Below are 21,507 nucleotides of genomic sequence, written 5' to 3'. Positions count from 1 at the left end.
TAATTATTTAATTTCTTCTTTGGTAAAATTACTACACTCTTCCTTTTTATACACCTGAGACGATCATAGGCATTTCAGAGAATGTATTAACCTAAGAAATGTTTCAGAACCTTTGATATCGTTCACGATGAAGGTCAGTATATGAATATATATTGTTACTGTTCTTTCCATAGAAATGTCAGAGCCTCCATTTCAGATAGCTTCAATGGATGAAAATGGAATCCTCAATATATGGGTAAGTAATATATGTATGAAAAGAGAGAATATCTTCTATTGGAATAATAAAATATTTCTAGTACAGCAACCCAAATCCAGGATTTGTGATGAGAATTTCCTCCCTGAAAAGTACAGCAATACAAGCTCAAAATTTTTGACCTGACTTCCTAAAGCCATGATATTGTCCTTAAGCAAAACTATTAACAGGTACCTGAATTCATGACAACAGGCAATCAGTAGTTCTACTTCATAGGAATAGGTTTCCATATTTCTGTTAATTGCATAAGAGGACGTTGGTCCTCTTTCACACACCCGCTTTGTTATTTGAATCATAGTGGTGTCAGAGGCTGTACTGAATGTGTGTGAGAAATGACATTCATAATTTATATAAAATATTCCAGAGTCAAAACATGAAAATCTGTGGATAAGATTACCCTGCCTATAATATAATGGTCAGGTAAGCCCTAGGTCTGTTGCTCTTAATTACTGTCCTGACAACTCTTCTTTCTATCAGAAGTTTGCAGTCATCTTCCGGTGCAGCTCTGGCCCAGCTGCTGCATCTGTTGTTTGCATCTGAATTGATCTTGCTGGAGGAACTGAATGGTTTAGTGAATAATACGGGGATAGAAGTATTTCCCTTCTGTATCACTAGTTAAATCCCTTAAAGCTCTAAGTAACTTCAGTAGCAACAGATTCAGGCCAAATGATCCACCCTTTATGTCCCATAAAAAGCATAGGAAGTGTGTTACAGTTTCTTATTTGAGGGTTCAGGGTTTTTTTTCATGACCAGCCAAACCACATAAGATGCCAAGTAGTGATTAAGTGTAGAATGTAATCTCCCATATTCTGTTTTCCAGCAGCGAACTTCCAGCAGGCTTTTGAAGCTATTTGTGGCATTGTAGACATTGACAGGGAATAAAGAATCTACCTGTAATCATTGCAGTGTTAGACCTGCCTATCTAAGTGCTCCTTCAGATTTATGTCATACTTTATTATAAAAGTTTAAAACTTTGAAATCTGGGAAATATTTATTGCTTATTAATGTGAAATATTGACTTTTCAGGTAGTTGTTGAGTTACAAAAAGTGGATTTAGCTGGTTCACAAACTGATTTAGGTGAGTACATTGGAAGTAGAATAAAGCGTTTGAGTTTATTAGGAAGAGTCAGTGATGGGAAAAAATAGTTTAAATGAAGGCCAGTCTTATGAGGAAAAGATTCATTCTGAATTGGACATATGTCATATTTGGGGTTATTGGTCAAGTTATCATGAGAATTATTTTCTCTGCGATCTGAATCTCATCTGCTAATTCTATATTGGTAAGTGCCCCTAGACAACCACATAAAGTGTCAAAGCAGGTTTCTGTGTCTTGAACACTTGTTTGTTTTTTTTTTTCTTCAAAGAATACGAGATTTTATGTCCTTGGTCCTCCTGTTCTTTCTTTAGTTCTAATCAAATCTGTTATGCTGCTTTGTTACTGCCTATATGTCCACTTTGATAATTGTCCTGAGATTTCTCTTTCGGGTAACATACTTAATGTGAGAAAATGTGTCCATGAAAAAGGTAGAGTGAAGTCTATTCAGTTTTTCTTATGTGAGTGAAGAAAATCACTTTTTTTTTTTTTCTATTCTTTGAACAAAGTCAGACTTACATAGAATCATAGAATAATTAGGGTTGGAAAGGACCCTGCCACGGGCAGGGACACCTTACACTAAACCATGCCACCCGAGGCTCTGTCCAACCTGGCCTTGAACACTGCCAGGGATGGAGCATTCACAACCTCCCTGGGCAACGCATTCCAGTGCCTCACCACCATAACAGGAAAGAATTTCCTTCTTATATCCAATCTAAACTTCCCCTGTTTAAGTTTTAACCCGTTACCCCTTGTCCTGTCACTACAGCCCCTAATGAAGAGTCCCTCCCCAGCATCCCTATAGGCCCCCTTCAGATACTGGAAGGCTGCTATGAGGTCTCCACGCAGCCTTCTCTTCTCCAGGCTGAACAGCCTCAAGTTTCTCAGCCTCTCTTCATATGGGAGGTGCTCCAGTCCTCTGATCATCCTCGTGGCTCCCCTGATCATCCTTGTGGCATACTTACCTAACTGGAGAAGGCTGTGACTAAAATCCTGATACATTTTTAAAGTACATATATAAAAAAATGAGGTAAGCTAACAAGCTAGATATTTTTATCAGTTTTCTATTTTACAAGCTTGTTCAATGTTTGGCTATATTAAACTGCAAATGCTGGGTATTATGTCTGTGGAAAGGTACATTTTAAAGCTATGGTCATGTGCTGACACAGTTTTACTACCACCAGCTATTTTTATTTTATCTATTTCTTTTTTTTTCCCCCTTCAAAAAGTTCTTGTGCTTGAAGGATTTGAATTATTACTGTTACTCTCTAATAACAAGTAACATAGACCAACTTTATGAAAGCATTATTACAGTTTCTTATTACTAGAATTCATTGTCGGAGATCCAAGTGACATAAATGTGCATTTTCATCATTGAATTGGGTTTTATAGAATGCTATCAGAGGGTGTTATATATATACTATGAAACTAAACCAAATCATGTTTCCCTTTTTCTGCCCTCTTTCATTAATTTCTGTCAGATTACAACTCTTCAGATTTGAATTCTGAAGTATGTAGTTATTAGTGATGTAATATTCTTACATATCGAAAGCTCTGTCTACATTAAACGATTATAAAATATAATTTTATTTATTAGTTTAGGTTTTGATTTGATGATAGCGTTTAATGCAAGGTGCTCCAATCAGTTTAAATAATTATGTTATATAATTTTAGGTTTAGTTCCTGGAGGAAAAGTGAAGTTAGTACATAGCTCGACTATGGACTTGAATAACAGGTAAGAAAACAGGGGCACTTAGATTTCATGTTTATCTTGTACAATTAATGTAGGATATATTTAACAATATTTTAATTAATTGTTTGAGGTTTTTTAGTATACGCTGCTTAGAGCTAGTCATAGACATTTTAGATAGAGTTTCTCCATGTGCTTACATAGCTTTAGGAGACAACTTCCTGTATTTATGCAATCTTTTTTACTTTTCCTAGCCTTTTCCCAAAGGATGTGCGCCAGAGAATGCCTCAGACACTGACCATTAAATTTCTGTCTTCTAATCCTAATAATTTCATTGTTGGAACAAACATTGTGAGTAATCTGCTGAAATTCATCTCATTGTCTTTTGGGTTTGTTTTGGGTTTGTTTTTTTTTATTTCCTTTGGAACCTACGCCATTTCCTTGGAATTTTATAAGTAGACTGTATATAAAATTTCTATTTTGGGACTGTTATTAAAATCTGCTAGCTATTAACATTTGTTAGCTGTTAAGGATCTTTTAAGGTAGCTGCTCTGTGAATTATTTAACAACTTCTTGTCATACTGATAGTGCAAATTTTGTTTTGTTTAATTTTCTTTCTTCATGTTGTTCTCAGGGACTGGTAGGCCACGGTACAAGACATGATTTAAAAGTTTTTCCAAAGCTATTCAAACCCAGGGAAAGCGGACCGAGATCAATAAGCATCAATGCAATTGATTTCTTCCCTTTTGGAAAACCACTATTCTTGGTATGAAAATATTTTATTATAATGCAAGTTTCATTTTTTAATTACTTACTGAGGGAGGATTTCTAATTTGGTTATTTAACTAGATGTGATAGTTGAGTTACCTCATTAATTCCAATCTGTGACAACCAATATTGTGTCCTGGTGTTTGAACTGTGCTTGTGTAAAAGGTGGACCATCTGTTTCATGGAAGCAAATGTCAGTCTTACTTCAGTGTTATAACTTGCCCTTTGCTTTTACCAAAATTCAGCATTACAGGCAGGTTTTCTGCGGTTAATGAAGCCTCAGCTGTTTCTCACTCATTGTATGTCTCTTATTGACATCAATTCGGAGACAAAAATACCTGTATTGCTGGAAAATAAAGGTCTCTTGGACAGCTCTGGGCATTCCCTGATTTCCTTTTCTCCCACATCAGGCATACACTTGGTGGAAGTGTACCCCGTGGTCAGGTGTGTTCGAATATGCCTCCAGCAGTTCATATTGGCACACTGGCTGTTTTTATTTATCTCCCTTGTGAAAGTTGATTCAGTGGCAGCTGGATCTAGCTTTGGTAGGATTTTCTATCTGCTTATCTTTGCATATATTTGTACTCGATCATCTAAAAAGCTTTCTTTCTAAATTTGCCATGATTTGCATGATTTCATTGTGATTGCCCAAGGTATCCAATGAATGTGCTTGGTTACACTGCAAGTATTGTGTGTCACCTCTGTGCAGTCAGAACTTTCCTTTACCAGTGGGGATGTAAAGGTGGCTTAGGGTAATAAGTTATTTTCTTTGTCCATAGAATAGTTTCATTTGTACCTGAATTAGAGCAAACTTATAAATGTTACAATAGGCAAGACAAAGGTTATAAGAAAATACCTGGAAGCAGTGATGTCTGCCTGTCTTTTGATTTAGGTTTAATTCTCAAGAATTAAATTGCAGTTTTCTTTTTGACTACAATATAGGTTGGCTGTTCAGATGGAAGTATCCGATTACACCAAATGACATCAGAGTATCCCCTCATGCAGTGGAATGACAGTACAAATGGCCAGCCAATAATTGCCCTGCAATGGGCTTTAACAAGACCTGCTGTGTTTTTTGTCCTGGATGCATCATCTAATATTTACATTTGGGATCTTCTAGAAAATGATTTGTTGCCTGTGGCAAAGCAGAATATTCCAGAGAAGTAAGTATATTATATTACTCTCTTTTTAACAAAATACTAATGTCATCTACATTTTTATTAGAGTCTGAATGAGTATTTTTGCTTGAGATTAAATGTCCATTAGAGTTTGCCTTTCCAACTATGTATTTTTTTTAAACTATTGGAAGTGTGGAAAAAGACTGTAGTGAGCAAAGTTTTAGTTTATCCTTATTTACTTATTATGTAGCGATAAAGGAGAAATAATAACACGATACCTGATTTCTATTTATACTAATATCAGTTGGAACAGATGTCTGTACATGGAGCAGTTGCTGTTTATATGGAGTGAAAAATTCTGTTCCCACTAAAATCACAAGAATGTTTAAATTCAAAGGCAGCTTTGCTGGGTCAGGATCAACCCCTAAAATAGGCAAGATGTTGAACAACATTTTAAAATGTGTGTATTGGGTATAGTTACCAATATAAAGAAATATATTGTGTTCATTGTCACAAAGTAAGCGCTATTCTTGGCTAGCATGTATTTGCCAAGAGTAACATCAGGGTAGTCTCTGCTGTTCCTGTAGTCAGTGTAGAGACTTGGGTCTTCTATAGACTGAGGCAGAAAAGCAGTTTAATTTAAGCTTTCTGGATTACAGTCATGAGGATTCTGTTTTCTCTCTGCTGGGAACTGTACTGGGAGACTCTGTCTTCCCTAGGCTTAAGTTAGTCTTAGTGAATATCCCTCTGACTAAAAGTTTTACTTGTAGCCTTGTAAACTATACCAAGGTGCTGCTAGTTTTGGGAGAAAATCATGTAATTTAAAAAGTTGTTGCACTGTACTGCAAAATACCATAAAACATAGTTCATTTTTACAAACTTTGGATAATTTTTGAGTCATGATTAGAAATTGATGCTGGAATCTGTGAATAGGGAACGAATTGCCTGTTATATTTACATTAAATGATTGCAACTGGTGGAAAGCTAAAGAACGTGCTGGGTATTGAAATAGTGAGGAATATTACGCTGTGGTAAGCAGAAGAAAGGAATCGTAGTTATTAGTAAGTAACCTGCTAAAACCACATTTGAAAGTGCCAATTTCTGTTAATCTCACCTTAATTAAAAACCACTCTTCCATTCTTTTTATTTCAGTGTTGTAACTATGGCTCTGCTGGGAGAACCAGAAAAAACAAATGGATTGTTAGGCATTGTGCTGGCCCAAGAGTCTGGAGAGATAGATATTCAGTGTGTAAAGAAGAAGTGGGCATTACCTCAGCCTGAGGAATTGGAAAAACTACATCTGATTTTACTGCAGTCTTTCTAGAAACAGGACACCTGTATCTGGGTGTGCAAATCAATGCAACATATTTAGATTATTTTTAACCTCAATTAAAAGATTTGTAATGTATTTGTATATAACTTGTTTATATTTTAAAGAGTACCATTACAATATTTCAGCTAAACCAGTATATTTTCTCAAACAATAGCTATATTTAGCATTATTGTAATGAAACAGATGAACTGTATTTCATTACTGAAAGTACTCTAGATGTATATATTTAAAAAAAAAATACAGAAAATAGATTCCTATAAATTACACTGCTGGTTTTCATTATTCTGCTCTGAAGTAAATGATAGAAATCCTTTATGGTAAGCATAAAGTAGTGCTATGTATAAGCAACAAGAATATGTGGAGATCTCTACCTCTGGCCTTTTACACACTAACACTTGATAATACTTTGTTATATCTACCTAAAATCCTTACGCAGGTGTATCAAAATACAGATTTACATCACACAGTATTTTAGTTCTAATTTTGAACCTGAAACTTTGCAAAAGGAATACCTGACTAACTCCACTTTTCCTGATACGTGCACTACCTGTTTGATCCAGCTATTGTAAGCAACATACTGGTGAGATTTACTGAAATTCTAAATCCTTTGGGATTTCTGGTGTAATACCGTCCTGTTTAATCCTGAAAATTACTTCCAAAACTCTTGTAGTGAGGAAGAAGATAGTTGTCTATAATATGATACTTTTGTACACTAATGGTAAAGTTTGGACCAAGACCAAGTGCTGAAAATGCCTTAAACTTTTGTGGCCTAACAGCTTCTGATTTAGGAATCATGAGAAAAATCATAATTAAACGAGCACAGATTTGGGGGTGGGGGCTGGGGACGGGGGAAGGGCAATTGTGCTCAGAATTCAGTGAACATATATTTAAGGTATGTACCATCTCCTTCTATACCAGACTGAAATAATTTGTATATTCTAATTAATTCGTTGCAAATGTTTTTGTATGTAGATTGTTACTTAAGTTGAGCAAACTCAAAGTGGCCACATGGTGGTGCCAAGTCACAGCAGTAAAAAACGAGTGCCTTGCATAAACAGGCACCGCTTCGGGAGTGAAGCTGTTGTACACCTCAGAAGCAGCGTCTGCAACCCAGAGAGCCCGATGAACTGTCAGAGACACAGATCCTAGTTCCCTGGTCTGCCGTAGACTTTTGTTTTTCCTGGGTGTAAACACAAATGTCTCTCTTCACTGTTGGGTTTATATGGTCATATTGCACACTACAAGTTAAATTAGAATGGCTTTAGTAATCCAGATGGAGAAGAAATGGCAGGTACTTTTCACAGTAAGGTAGCAGAGCATCACTTCTGATACCTATAGTAAAAAAGCAAACCCAAGTCCCACACTCTCTCTCAAAGAGAGACACTCCACCACTGCCTCCCTGTAATTTAAGAACAAAATTAAGCTTTTAAATTATAGTAATTTTCTGAAAGAAATTTCTTATTATAATTTCATCACTTTCAAGACTTGCCATCTTGAATTTTCTGACTGCACCCACTTCTGTATATAGAAACTCTAAACAAAGGGTTGGGGTTTTTCTGCCTTGTGCTCTGCATTATGCGTTTTTTCCGATACGTGAGCTGTTAAAAATAGTGTCCACCTTCACCTGGAAGTAGCTTTTGTTGCCTTAAAGTACCTATTGCTACGATTGAGCTGCTGTTGATAGGTGTGCTTCAATTCAAAATCCAAGTATTTTAGGCCCTGTAATGAGACCCTGTATATGGAAGAAAAGAAGTTCACTTGTGAATTCCAAAGTATTTTCATATCCATATCATTTTGACTGGTAGCTCTCATATGCATGCATATGCACACACATTCTATTGAGTGATCTCTGTACAGGACATAAACACTACCAGCATGAAACATTTAAAACAGCCACAGTAAGTATGTTTTTCCCACCTGTGGGCAGTTTTGGAATGCACATTCTTAACAGTATGAACTGTAGTTAAAATTAGCTGACCCATATAATCGAGACTTACCATTCGAGTTATATGAAAGTTAAATCACTAACCACCCACATTAATAACTTTTATAACATATAACCTCTTGCTTTTAAGCCAATGAAGCCTGGCAGCTACGCTGAAAAATTTTAAATATGCAAAATGCCAGAAAGTTTTGGATCTGCTTCTGCTTTTATTTTTCACTTTATGAATGCTTTGAAAGCCTTTTCTGTTTAGAACATTAATATTAATGTTGTTTTCATTGGATTTTGTTGTCTCACAGATGGGAAACTGAAGTTTTCAGTACCTGAATAATAAGTTAACTGAGGAACAGAATTTTTCTTACAACTGTTTAGAAATGGTTTTATTAACCTGTCAGGCTATCTTTGCAGTAGAGCTTGGGAGAACCCTTCTTTTGTACTAGAACATTTCTTTTTAATTGTACTGAAAGTGACCATCCTACCCAATGCAATTTTGCCCTAATTAATTATAGCTGTCATTTAGTTAGGACATGTTGAAGGATACTGAAGCGCTGTAGCTTCCATAGCAATGAGGGAATATTCTACTAGCTGGAATATTTTTAGCAGAACGCATTTGAGGCATAAAAATAGCTATTAATTTCAAAGGCAGGTGGTGTTTTTTTTTTTTCCCAAGGAGTTGGAAAATTCATCTAGGTCTGTTCTAGGTGTAGAAATTGGCTGGACTAAAGCAAATAGTAAAGTGTCATTGAGTTACACAGATTGTGGGAACAGGCTTATGTAAAATTCACTTAGGAGGTCACCAGAATTAGGCCACCAGTGGCATGCTTGGTGGCGTGCAAACCAGGGAATGCTATGAAGACACTGGGACAAGAAAATGGCTCATGAACCATATTTTCATTGCTAGTATAATTTCCGATCAGGCTTATCAGGACTCTGTTTAGAGACAAATATTTGTTTGTCCATGTGTTTCTGAGCCTTGTCTGTGAGAAGGAAGTTAGCAATTCCATTTGCAGCTCCCTTTGAAAAAAAATCAGTCAGCTTCTCTTTTTCTAGCAGTTCCTGAAGGCTTCAGAAAGTCTATCAATAGAAAATCTCTAATTTCTGATGTAGGCCTCTTGTAAGTCTTTCTGTAGCAGTTTGAATAATACATCTTGGTGTCACAACATACGATGTGGTGATTTGTGTGCCACTCTCTGAAAAATGAGTAGCATGTGGAATTAATTATCCTTTTCCTTTTTTAATTCTACGTAAAATATTCCCCTGGAGCTATTTATGTATGGATTATATTTCAGACTGTTTTTTTACTCAAAGTCTCCTGGCATGGTGACGAGTTCTTCTGCTCACCTCTCCTGTGACAATCATTGGCATGAACAGTGAAGAGATATGGGCTGCCCAGTCCTGGAAGCTCAGCATTATTCAGTCTGTACTGAAACTGAATGAATAAGATATCTGCTTGCTGCCATGGAGAGAAACTGAAGACATCCTTACTGTGTCACCATGTCCTCTTTATGAAAGGAAAGAAAAATACATTATCAGTGTCTGATGCTTCAGCAGTTGTAGTGAAGTTCACAGGATTTCCTATTCTTTTAAGCTGTCAAAACCGAAGCAAAGTTCACTTGACACAGGAATGGTTGTGTCCCACACTACCTTAGAGGTGGAAATAGAGTGCCAACAAACCAAGTCAAGCAAAAGACAGTCATATCAGTTCTCAAAATTACACTTCTGATTGTTTTGCAAAAGCTTATCATGAAAGGGGAAATGTTTACATATACTCTTAGTGGTTAAAATAGTAATTTCTTATTTAGATCAGCCATGCCCAGTGCTAGCTATTTTTAAAGAAGCCAGCAAATGCAATTATGAAAATAGCTGTTGAATGTGGCTGGGTCAATGGAGATGCTTCCTTCCTTCTTGCAGTACTTTCCATAGCTTTTCCATACAAGCACTGTGATTCATTCAGCCTTTCCTTTCTGTGGGAACATTGAATACAGGTTTATTTCTGCTGCCTTGTCCTCTGTGGCCATACTGGTTCAGACCCCGCAGGAGCTGCATTGTGTAAACATTTTCCATTTGTAATCAGAAACACATTTTCTTCACAATGATTTATCTATCTCAGTGGCTTAGTGCAATGTGGTCCTAAGTTTAACTGGTCTTAGGCTGGCATGAGGGCATCAGACCAGATTTATGGAGTACCAGAGTTCACCTGTTTGGTAGTGTTGATGGGCTTGATTTTGAGCACAAGGAAAAGTGTGCTTCTTTCTTCATACTGGTTATTGATGTAGTATCGCATACAGACTTGAATAAAGACACTAACACCTCTACATAGATTAGAAAAAAAATCTGTATTTTTCATGGATGGAGCTTGAATTGTTTGATGCTGTGCCATTAAGCTGATGGAATTTCAGCTCCAAATAATTTATATCCTATTATACATTAAAGCAGCCTAAGTGCATTGTTTTCCAGTTTTACACTAATAGAACCCAACTGAAAACAGCAATGATACCCTAGTAAAAGCAGGAAGAAAGTAATACTGTAATAGCCTATACTACACATTGACATTTATAACATGATTATTCTTCATGTTATACTCTTACTTCTATTGGATTCATTAAATTTTGTAATATATTTGTTGCCCTTTTCTCCCAGATGTCAAGTGGGTTTTGCCTTTAGGAGTCTGAAATACAGCAGCTTCAGTGGAAACTAATCCATGCACAGGTCAGACAATCTGTTGCTGCTGAATAGGTTTAATATAGTTAGAATTAGTCTTTTTAGTCAAGCTTTGAGGTGACTACAGTGTTATTTAAGAGGTCTTTCCTCTTAGCCAAGAGGTCTGCTTCACTAGCCGATAATTTCACTGTTTTATGTTATCTGTCTTGTGACCAGGCAAAACCATTCAACTTGTCTGGACCACAGTTGTTGCACATCAGGGATTTCATAACTTGCTTCTCAGTCAAACTGCAATGTTTTTTCTCTCTGTAGAAAAACAAAGACATAATACAGCAGCTGGTTAGACACGTGTTTTAAAAGACACATTTTTAATCCACTTGGTTCTTCTTGGAGACAGAAAAATGGAGATCTGGGTAAAATAGGGTTATTTAAAGACATGGAGAAACTCTTCTAGAGTGTTGTGCTTTAAACTCAGCCAGCAACTAAGCACTACAGAGCTGCTCAGGCCCCCTTCTCAGTGGGATGGGGAGGCGAATCAGAAATAGGTAAAACTGTGGGTTGAGATAAGAACAGTTTAATAATTGAAATAAAGTAAAATATAATACTACTACTAACTGTAATTTATTTGTAGGTAACAAAAAGTGAGAAAGAAATAAAACTCTAGGGAATAATACAAAAACAAAACCAACACACCAACCACCTTCAGTGATGAAGAGTACAATTGCTCACCGCATTGTGATCGATGCCTACCCAGTCCCTGAGCAACTAGTTCAGTTGTCAGATGTCTTGTTTTCTCCTCCTTCATGTCTTCTTTTGCCCCTCCTCAGTACCAGAAGCATAAGAAACTTAAAAGTCCTTGATCAGGGTAAGTGCTACTGAGCAACTAAAATATCAGTGTGCTATCAAGCATTATTCTCAGACTAGAGCTGAAACACGGCACTGCACCAGCTACTAGGAAGAAAAAATATTCCAGCTGAAACCAGGCACACGGGCTTAGAGAATGGATAGTTCATGATCTGATATTTACTATCATTTTTAAAGAGTAAAACAGTGAACCCTTACAATGAATTACAGAAAGATGTGAAGCACCGTGACTGCGCTCAGTAGTGCAGATTTCAAATGCTGCATCTTAAGGGGGAAGAATTGAGATTTAAAAAAATTATTAAACTTCCTCATCTAATTTTTAACAACCATTTGGGAATCAAGCTGATGCTGTTGAAATAAGTGACCAAGAAAAGAGTCTTTGTCTCATAGAGCTTATGTGATGCAGGTGGAAAAGATTTTTTTTCTGATTGCTGCATTTACTTGCAATGGTAACATGATACTCTTAATGCCCATGAAGTTGAGCCAAAGAACAGGCTGATGAATACCAGAAAAGAAGGATAAACAAAAAAATGGATCTGAAACTGCCCTTCTAACCTTCATTTAGGAAATTAATGATTACTGGGGTTATTTTAGATAGCCAAGTATTTTTCATGTTAGAAGACAGCGTCAAAGGGCCTAATTTAAAGATTAATTAATCCAAAATGGTGAAATACACATTGAGTATAATGAAATTCCTTCACTGGCATTGTCAGAGTTGGAACGCAGGATTTAGGTTACATAAAGACAGTACATTGCTGTGGACTCCCCAGGTTTCCTTAGGCTTTTAGTTTACTTGTGCAGTACTTAGCATTTTGGCAGTACAGCAAGGTCAATTCATTAAGCAAATACATTACTTATTGTCAAGGCCACATGGGGTCCGTGCTGTGCAGATACGACTGAAAACTACTTATTCACAATCCTCAAAGACATTAAGAGTATTTTACTTTTGTTTAAACTTCAATTTGCATTGTCTTCATATTTGATAAGGATTTCACAATCTACTACATTTTATATCCTTGCATCCATGTCTTTAAAAACTTCACTTATTTGGTGTCTTTACTGATCCTTGAAGTTTAAGGTCTTTCTAAAAAATCTGCCCATACATGCAAATAGCCATATTCAGACAACAGGTCAATCACATCCCATCCACATTGGCCAACAGCAGATGCTGAAGAAAGAAATAGAGGAAGCATGCAATGACACTTTTCTTCCAAGTATGGTATGTCTTCCAAGCTTCTGGCAATCTGTGGCATAGGAATTTTCTGACTCAGATGGTAGCAGATCACAGTGTTTAAGAGAAAGAAAGCGAGGCTTTTTTTTCCCATTAATTCACCAAATAGCTTTAAAAAACTATTTTTATTTTGGCCTCTAAAAATTTTGTGGCAACATATTCCACTGTGTAAATAAATACTTCTGTTTTAAGCCTTCTGGCTGATTAGTTCACTAACTATGCCCTAGATCTTGTATTATCTGAAAAGGGAAACTTTACCTGGGAAATAAATATGGAAATTATTGTTTCCCATACTATCTCTGTCTATTAATGACTCCTCACAGAGATAAAATTAATCTCTGTTGAGGTGAGTTGCATTTACAGCACGATTTAGACTCAAATATTGTCTCACTTTCAACTACAAAGGTGTTTTCTGTAGTAGTCTTACTTGGGAATACCAGTAAATTTCGTCAAACCCCACTCAAAGGACACTTGTTTAGATAAGGAAAGTAGATGTATGTTGAAATTAGCCTCAAGCAGAGCGTGGGAGCTTCAGCCCTTGCACAATGCAGAAGTAGCCTATTTGAATCCAGTAAAGGTCAGTAATGGAATACATCATTGCTCCTAAAGTGAACACTTTTTAAAATAAGGCATCCATATTTTGGCATATCATAAAGCTAGTGATGTGATATGTCAACCAGTTTGACCTCCCTAGAGAACTGAAAAAGGTAGATTACCATTAGGCTTGAAGATTTCCAAAACAGAGGGAAAGGAATGCATGTTGCAGCTGGGCAGGACAAGGAGCTGCTGAAGCAAGTGGAGGGGTTACCATTCTTAGACAAAGAACCTGGCAAAGAACAAATGTCCTGTGATCCAGTGGAAGCTTTGGGTTGGTGAACTCTAAGTTACAGGATCCAAATGTACACACACCTCAGGGACAGATAAACTCCAGGTTCTGGTGGTTGTGACTCCTAATGGTCATTTGGCATAGCTCTACATGTATCCAACAAGCCTCATCTATTAAAGGATGGACTATCTTTGTCTTAGGTGCTGACTGCTTGACTGACCATTAGAAAGATTTGGCATTTTGACAGCAATAAGTGTGTGTGTCCTTTTAGTGTTTCAGATTTCAGTGTCTCCAAAGACACATTCCATTTCAAAGTGCAAAAAATAAAACCAAATAGATATCTAAGACTGAGCTAGTTATAGGGGGCTAGGTAGCGTTTGCGTGGGGAATAAGTCCTCCACATAATATAGTGGGAAAGTTGTGATTATTTAGAAAAGAACATACGATCCTTGACTTCATAGAAGAAAAGAATTGTCCGAGTTTGGACAGAGCCTTGGGTGACATGGTTTAGTGTGAGGTGTCCCTGCCCATGGGTTGGAACTAGATGATCTTAAGGTCCTTTCCAACCCTAACTATTCTTGATTCTATGATAATTCTCCTTTTCTTAATTGTGCCTCAGTAGGCATCATTTTAATATAAACAATATTTGTTTGATCCATAACATTATAATTTTTAATCTTTTCAGGCGGAAATCAGCATGAGTCAAAGTGGAACACATTAGCTCCTGACAGCTATTAAATTAAACTGTCTCTTAATTAGTTTGCAGGGAATTGTAGGAAAAAAACACAATTTGTTGATCAGTATTTATCAATACTGCTCTTTGAAGTCACAAGGTCACAGAGAAAAGTGACATCATTTAAATCATAAGAAAGAGCCAAAGATGAAGTATAGTTACCTTGCTTTTAAAACACCTTTTCAAATACATTTCTAGATTATTGACACAAGATAGGAATATGTGAAATATCAGTCAATGGAAGTTTAAAATATCAATGCAAATTAAATAATATAAATGTGTATATATATTTCTCTGTATATAAAACTTATACACCTGATATCTAGATTTAGGCAATTCAGAGATCGAATTCAGATTACAAAGCTGCTTAGATTTAGATTTAAAAGATGCTTTATAAACATAGGTACTGCCTGCTGTGTGGCCATTACTTCCTGCACTTATGCAAGGCACTTCAATCCTGGGCAGGGGACAGGCACTACTGGTATCTCTGCCAGGCAAGAGGTGTCACTTATGCATGACAGCAAAACAAGGCAGATTTAGGATTCAATGTTTTCTTAGGTTCCTGAAATTTTCCAAGATAACGGATTTTAGGGTGATGCATTCCAAAAAGGAGAAAAATGTTCCTCCATGACATTTCCTGGAGCTTTTTGTGCTCAGTAAGATTGACATGATTCAAATGAAAGAGAGACTTAGGCAATATTAGTCACTGTAAACCTCAAAAATGTCTTCAACTACATCAGCGTGGATCTGAAATCTACTTTCCCCATCCCATCACCAGACTGACAGACTAGAGGTTTCATTATGATAATATAATTTATCTCCAGAGCTCAAATAGCAGAGACAAGACACTAGTACCAAAATAAAAATTTCATCATGGAAAGCTGCTCAAACCAAAGCTTCTGAAACATGGTTTTAGTAGTTTCTTTGCAATGCATTTCTTAGAGACAAATATGTGTTATTGCACTGTGGAGCAATCAGTACTTCCTCTGTCAGTACTTCAACTGTCCACTGCTCGGCTTTTCAGGTAGATTGTGCTGAAGTCAATACCGTCCCCAAGGCCAGGCTCTATAGGTATGTATAGCAAATTGTAGGGCCTCTAAAAAGCTGACAGCTGACATAATGAAAATCTGCAGCGTCAGGCTTATGCAGATCTGGCTGTTGATACTAAAGTCATTTACAGTATTTCTATAACTTGCATGATTCAGCAGCTGAAGGAGACTTAGAACATTTTCTCTCAGGGGATCTCAATGTTTGATCTCAAAGAACGGCCAGGAAAATTTCTTGTAAAGTGACATGATTCAAATGAAATGAAAGAGCAAGGCAGAATTAGTTGGTACATATATTTCATAAATGTCTTCTTTTGTGTGAATATAGATTTGAAATATTTATTTTCCTCACCCTCATCACTAGTCTGACAGACTGCATTAAAAAGCATAGATTTTGTGGGGCATGACAGAGGAGGAAAGTGGTGCTACCGTGTCCAGAAGCAGAATAAAAAATAAGCACAGATTTGGGGTCTTTGCATTAGAATCACACTGGGAAACACTTGAAACAGTGACCTGTGGCCTGCAACTTGGGAATATTGAGACTGAATACCTCTTTGACAATCTGGCAAAACTCCTCTGAAAGCACAGCCTTAAATGCTGTTACTTTTTGAGGGGAATCTCAGGACACCAGGTTGACTGCTGGGGCCATTGTTGTCTGTGATTGATATAATTGCAATGGCTGCTGAGAACACAGATGAAGACCCCAAAGGTATAACAGGGATGCACACACAGTTTGCATCCTAAGGCATGTGTTCTGCCTCTTCACTCTCTCTCATCCCATAGTAAAGCTGAAGACCAAAACTTCTATATGGCATGGCTGGAGGTAGCCCATGTTGCTGTAGAAGGGGATCAGGATTGTAGGGACTTTCTCTTCCTTACCCTCCTCCTCATGGGATAGAAGAACCCTGGGGACCTGTCACTGAGGTGGAAAGGGCATGAAGCTGGGGAGCTCACCCACATGCTGGTGAGGAGGAAGGAGCAGGAAGGCAAGCCAGTGCTATATGGAGAGGATAAGTTTATGCTGCACATTTCTTCCTCTCACACCAGATGTTTCTGCATCTCATATTCTCTCAACAGCCCAAACTAGAACCCACAAATGGTTAACAGAGGAAACTATCCAAATTTCTGATATGTTATGTTCCTTTGGAGAACCAGTGCTGCCCAACTAGATCCCACAGAGGAGAAATCAAAATATAATTAAAAAAACAAATCTTGCTGCTGAATGATTTATAGTATAAGGCTGAGAGATCAGACAACAAGTCCCATTTACTTGAAACACTGTCAAATGCTTCAACATCATATGATGCATGATCACACTATCTTCCAGCATTTGCATTGATTAAAGGAGAAAAAATACCCCAGCCTATATACAAAGTGCCTAGTAATTGGCTTCAGAGTGGCAAATGTTAAAGTTCAGATCTAGTGACAGAATTCAGAAGGAAGAGGTGGACTCCAAACCTCAGTTGTAGTAGCTGGGATATTTAGAGATAACGGATTAGAAAAAAATAAATGCACCAAACAGCTGGAAATACCCAAAGTTAGTCTTAAGTGGGATTGTTTTTACATTTTATTAGGGTCTCTTTGTTGCCACTTTGTAATGAGGAATATGACTGCTCATCCAGCCCAGATGAACCACTGCTGTTTTGCCCTTAACTAGTGTGTGTTAATGGTGATTCTAAAGGAGAAGCCTTTACAAAATCACAAAAAACATTATCACACTGTGTAACAATCCCCAAAGGATCTACATGCCCCATGCAATATCTAAGGAGTCCTTAGGGCCAACAAGTTTTGAGGAGTCTCTTTATGGACATACAGCAGCTGCAAGCCTTGAGCAGCTACCATGTGCCTTAACAATCCCTGAGTTTTATCTCTGATTTTAAGGCAGGTGCAGCACTTCACTTGGGATATACAGTAAAGGCTCACTGCTCCTTGAAAACAAGCTTTCCAGTACTTTCCCTCAACCTCATCCTTTCCATTTAGGTACACTCAAACTATCAAAGCAGTTTTTGGGTACAGAAGTCCATGTTTGGTAAGTTACTTTCGGTTATTCTATCTACTGAAATTCATCCTGAATCTAATATTTAGATTTTTTTTAATATTAATTAGTATTTATAATCTAATATACTATACCAGCAATGTGAGGCATGATACGAGTAGTGCTTAAGCCTTACATTTCTTCTCAGTTTGTATTTCAGAGCCTTATATTATATTCTGCTATAGATGTTAGTTGTTTGGGTTTTTTTAATAATACATGAGGGGTAACAGGATGCATATTAAAAAATTTCAAGATACCTGTAACTCCTTTAAAGACAATAAGTGTCTGCTGTCTCTCAAAATAAAGGTCCTTATAAGAGCTGAGCTTTCACTGATACCCAACCAGAGGTTGTTCACTTTCTATCAGAAAAGCGTTTATGTCTTTGATTTAAAGTGCTCCATATTTTGGTTAACAAATGTCTTCACTCATTATTTTGTCAGTCTATCACATCTATTGCATTCAGGGCACAGCAATATCAAACAAACCAGGTTAGTGGGCAAAATCCATCAGAAAGTTTGATGCTTAACTTAAAGAAGACTATGGCTCATAAAGCTCTCTAAAAGCATTCTCAGCTGCTGAAATCACTTCAAAGTAATTTTCTATTCCAAATTAGAGTGCATCTTTGCAGCATAATCAAGTAATTTAATTTACAGCCATAGTTATTATTTATGGTTTCTCATTCATATATTATAAGTAGTTTGCTGCAAACTACATTTGTAATGTTGATAGCTGCATTAACATACATAATTTAAATCAATACATTTTAAAAACTTGAACATCCATAATGGCCTAATTAACAATCACTGTGATGCTTTAAAATGTTGTCAGAAGCACAGCGATTGTCCCACAGGCTGTTTGCATTGTAGCGCATATATCAGTTTGCAATAGTAGCAATAACATCACTTAACTTTTTGTTAAAAAATGCTTCTAGCATAGAATAAAAACATAACAGAAGGATGGTAAGAGAGGGAAAATGCTTTATTCTTAAAGGATAGGCAATTGTATCCAAATTCAGAAAGTTGCCCAGAGAGGGTTTTGGAGTTTAGTGAAATGTGTTTTGATGTACACATAGACTAAACAGGTTGTAGTGCTGGATGCATAAAAACCTCACAGATTACTAGCATTTGCTTTCCATTTATCCTATAAAGTTTTGAGCATCATCTGAATGGAAGTCATATGTTTTTAACTTCTAAGTGCAGTGACTGCCCAGCAGCCTTGCAAGCAGCTGCTGGAATCTTACTCACTGTATTTAATGCTTAAACACCACGGAAACAGCTGCCTTAAAAGACTTTATATAGAACAGTGCAGTCATCCCTGCTGATTGAATCCAGTTTTACATAATAACCATCCAGTTTTGAGCCTGTAAAAATAATTAAGCACAGGCGTTACAGCAATACTGCTATGCTGCTACAAACAGAAATTTATGCATTGCATCTGTGGAAAATAAGTATAAAATACCTACAAAGAGGTAGAAAATAAGCATAAAATTCTACCTGTCTCTCTTCCTCTAGTTCTTCATGAGTGCAAGGGACAAGAGAAGGTGTGAGGCACTGACAGATCAGGACCTGTGATTGTTGGGGGCCTTGAAAGAATACAAGCTCTGAGAGGGGCTGGGTGCTGGGCCTGCCAGGATTAAGCTCTTCTGTCTGATTCCTCAGCATATCATTATGGGCTGGTATCTACTATTCTCTCAACTGGAAAAGAGCTTTCTTTGTTTGCACTAATAATTTTGCCTCCTTTTTTGGCTTCCTCACACCTTCCACTCCCTCAGCCACCTCCTTGCACCAGCATGTTGTGTACCAAAATCCTGCCTGTCAGAGTGGCCCCAAACCCAGCAGTTATCTGGGTTATCCAAGCATCCTCACAGCCAGTCTGTCTGAATGAGGCCAACAACCCTCCAAGATACCATCTGTCCTCTTCTTCCATACAGATACAGTGACAATAATCTATCCTCTCACTATTTTGGATTTTGGTTATTTCAATTCCCACAACTTTGACCTTAATAAGCAGAAATAGGTAAATAAATTAATTTGTGCAAAAAGAGGTAAAGTGTTCCTGAGAATTTGGATGATGCAACATTTGTGAGGTAAATACTTTCTGACAACATAAAAAGGAAGAAATAAAGTAATCCCTTTCTGAACTTGCCATTCTGATTTGCAAATGGTACATACCTAGTTTCTGGGTTTTTCACGCTGATGAAAAGCTGGTGCTTTCAGCCTGCTGCTGAATTCCATAGGAGGCAGTCAGTATTTTCCAGTGCCCAACTGTAAATTGGCATGTGAGACTCACTGTGAATCACTAGCAAACCAAGAGTTTTCTAAGTATTAGGGTGTTCATGCCAAATAATTCTTTGATATTTTCAGTTTTCTGTAACTTTCTCATTCCTAACCACAGTTTCTCACAATCTTCTTAGCACTGATAAAATGTAACTAATAATATACGCTGGCCAGGGAGACACGGCAATTACTATGAGACACGCTCTGATACATTTCCAGTAAGAAGAGGGTGGCAGCTGCTCACATCTGCCTGAAATTAGGTGGTAAAATACATTTTTATTCTTAAAGAGAATTAGCTCCTAAAAACAAAGTAACATCTGGCAGAGATGATAGCATTTGCAAAACCTTGAGATCTCCAGCATTTTATTAGAGCTCAGTCTAGAAACACTGGCTACAAAGATTTATGCCAAGTGCTGAAGAAAAGCTTAATAGAAAAGTATCATTAACGATAGCTCTGTAACAGTCTGTCTGATACATTCAGTTGGCAGTGGTGAGAAAATTAATGAAGATAAGGATTGTACCATTCATCAAAGTGGCACTTGTTTATCTTGAAATAAGCAGTGATAATGGAAGGATGAATGACAGAGTGCAATCCTCATGTAACAGGCTGATGAGGAAAGCAGGCAAGTTGGAGCAGAAACAGAGCTTTTTTTTTCTTTTTTCTGTGCAAAGCGCACATGATATTTCATTTCTTGGAGTTTCAGCTTTGACACTGATTTACTTATTGCAATGAATTAGGAACCAGAGACAGAGCCAGTCCTACTAAAAGTTAGGAGAAAAAAGACTTGGAATCCATGTCCCATCTTTATCCCACTTGGGGTTTGATACCACGTAGGCTTTGCTGACTTTTTAGGGCCCTAAGCGCCTTTTTGCTCTGCCCTGAGGTTACTGGTATGTAACTTTTCAGGCATCCACACAATCTCACAAGCACCCAGCTCTGGAGTGAGCGCCACGCTCCACCTCAGTTCTGGTATGATTTAGCTGTGCCTTATGCCTGAAACTTTAGCTAAAGGCTAACAACAGTGGTAGCCTTCTGCATTCGAGCCATTGCACAAAGCCTGAACATGACTGTTGTTTGAAGTTCACAATATGCTGTTCATTTTCTCCTAGGTAATGTCCAGCAGCACTGAAATGGAAATAGGAAGCTACAGGTACCTCATACAAAAGACTGGCTGTTGCCAGCTCAGTCCTGCAGCGTAAGAAGATACCTATGTTATGGATATCATCTAGATATTGTCAGGATTAAGGGCTAGTTCTATAACAGAGTGCAGATAAAAAAAAAGTCCTGCCTAACACCTGTGAATTTACCTGTGTTTGCATAATTTCCACCTATTGAAATGCTAATAGAAGATCAAAAGCATTGGGATAGCTGTGAAAATGTAATCAAGAGCCACAAAGCAATGGCTTATCAGTACTGCAGATCTTACTGACTTTTTTCTACTCAATTGGCATGAAAGTATCCACTGGTATTACATCACCCACCTGGGCACCCTTGGATGATGGACCATGCTAGCGTTGCTTGCATGGCTGTACTGCTGGAAAGGATGCGGGTGTTTGCAGGCTGAGGAGGGGGTGGAAATACCTTTTGTATTAATTAGTCCCCAGTTCCCTTGCTATTCTTTCTTCTGTATCCTTGCA

The 21,507-nt window shown here is 37.4% G+C and overlaps 1 protein-coding gene across 2 annotated transcripts in view; it reads left to right on the top strand.

Moving 5' to 3' along the window:
• The window catches only part of DYNC2I1 (dynein 2 intermediate chain 1), a 28,704-nt gene extending 22,374 nt beyond the window's left edge, over window positions 1–6,330 (top strand). For both annotated transcript variants that reach the window (XM_057416487.1, XM_057416486.1), the window contains 7 exons: window positions 174–235; window positions 1,280–1,331; window positions 3,021–3,081; window positions 3,291–3,387; window positions 3,671–3,802; window positions 4,747–4,967; window positions 6,075–6,330. In XM_057416487.1, the coding sequence (XP_057272470.1) occupies window positions 174–235; window positions 1,280–1,331; window positions 3,021–3,081; window positions 3,291–3,387; window positions 3,671–3,802; window positions 4,747–4,967; window positions 6,075–6,246 (797 nt within the window). In that variant the 3' untranslated portion in view covers window positions 6,247–6,330. The remainder of the gene's footprint in view (window positions 1–173; window positions 236–1,279; window positions 1,332–3,020; window positions 3,082–3,290; window positions 3,388–3,670; window positions 3,803–4,746; window positions 4,968–6,074) is intronic.
• The last annotated feature ends 15,177 nt before the right edge of the window (window positions 6,331–21,507 follow it).

The sequence above is a fragment of the Pezoporus wallicus genome, unplaced genomic scaffold, assembly GCF_028554395.1.
Source record: "Pezoporus wallicus isolate ANWC-B61680 ecotype Strahan unplaced genomic scaffold, APGP_CSIRO_Pwel_v1 contig_3847, whole genome shotgun sequence".
NCBI classification, from domain to species: Eukaryota; Metazoa; Chordata; class Aves; order Psittaciformes; family Psittacidae; genus Pezoporus; species Pezoporus wallicus.
The sequence above is the reverse complement of the archived record's forward strand: the minus strand, read 5'-3'. Positions and strand labels throughout refer to the sequence as shown.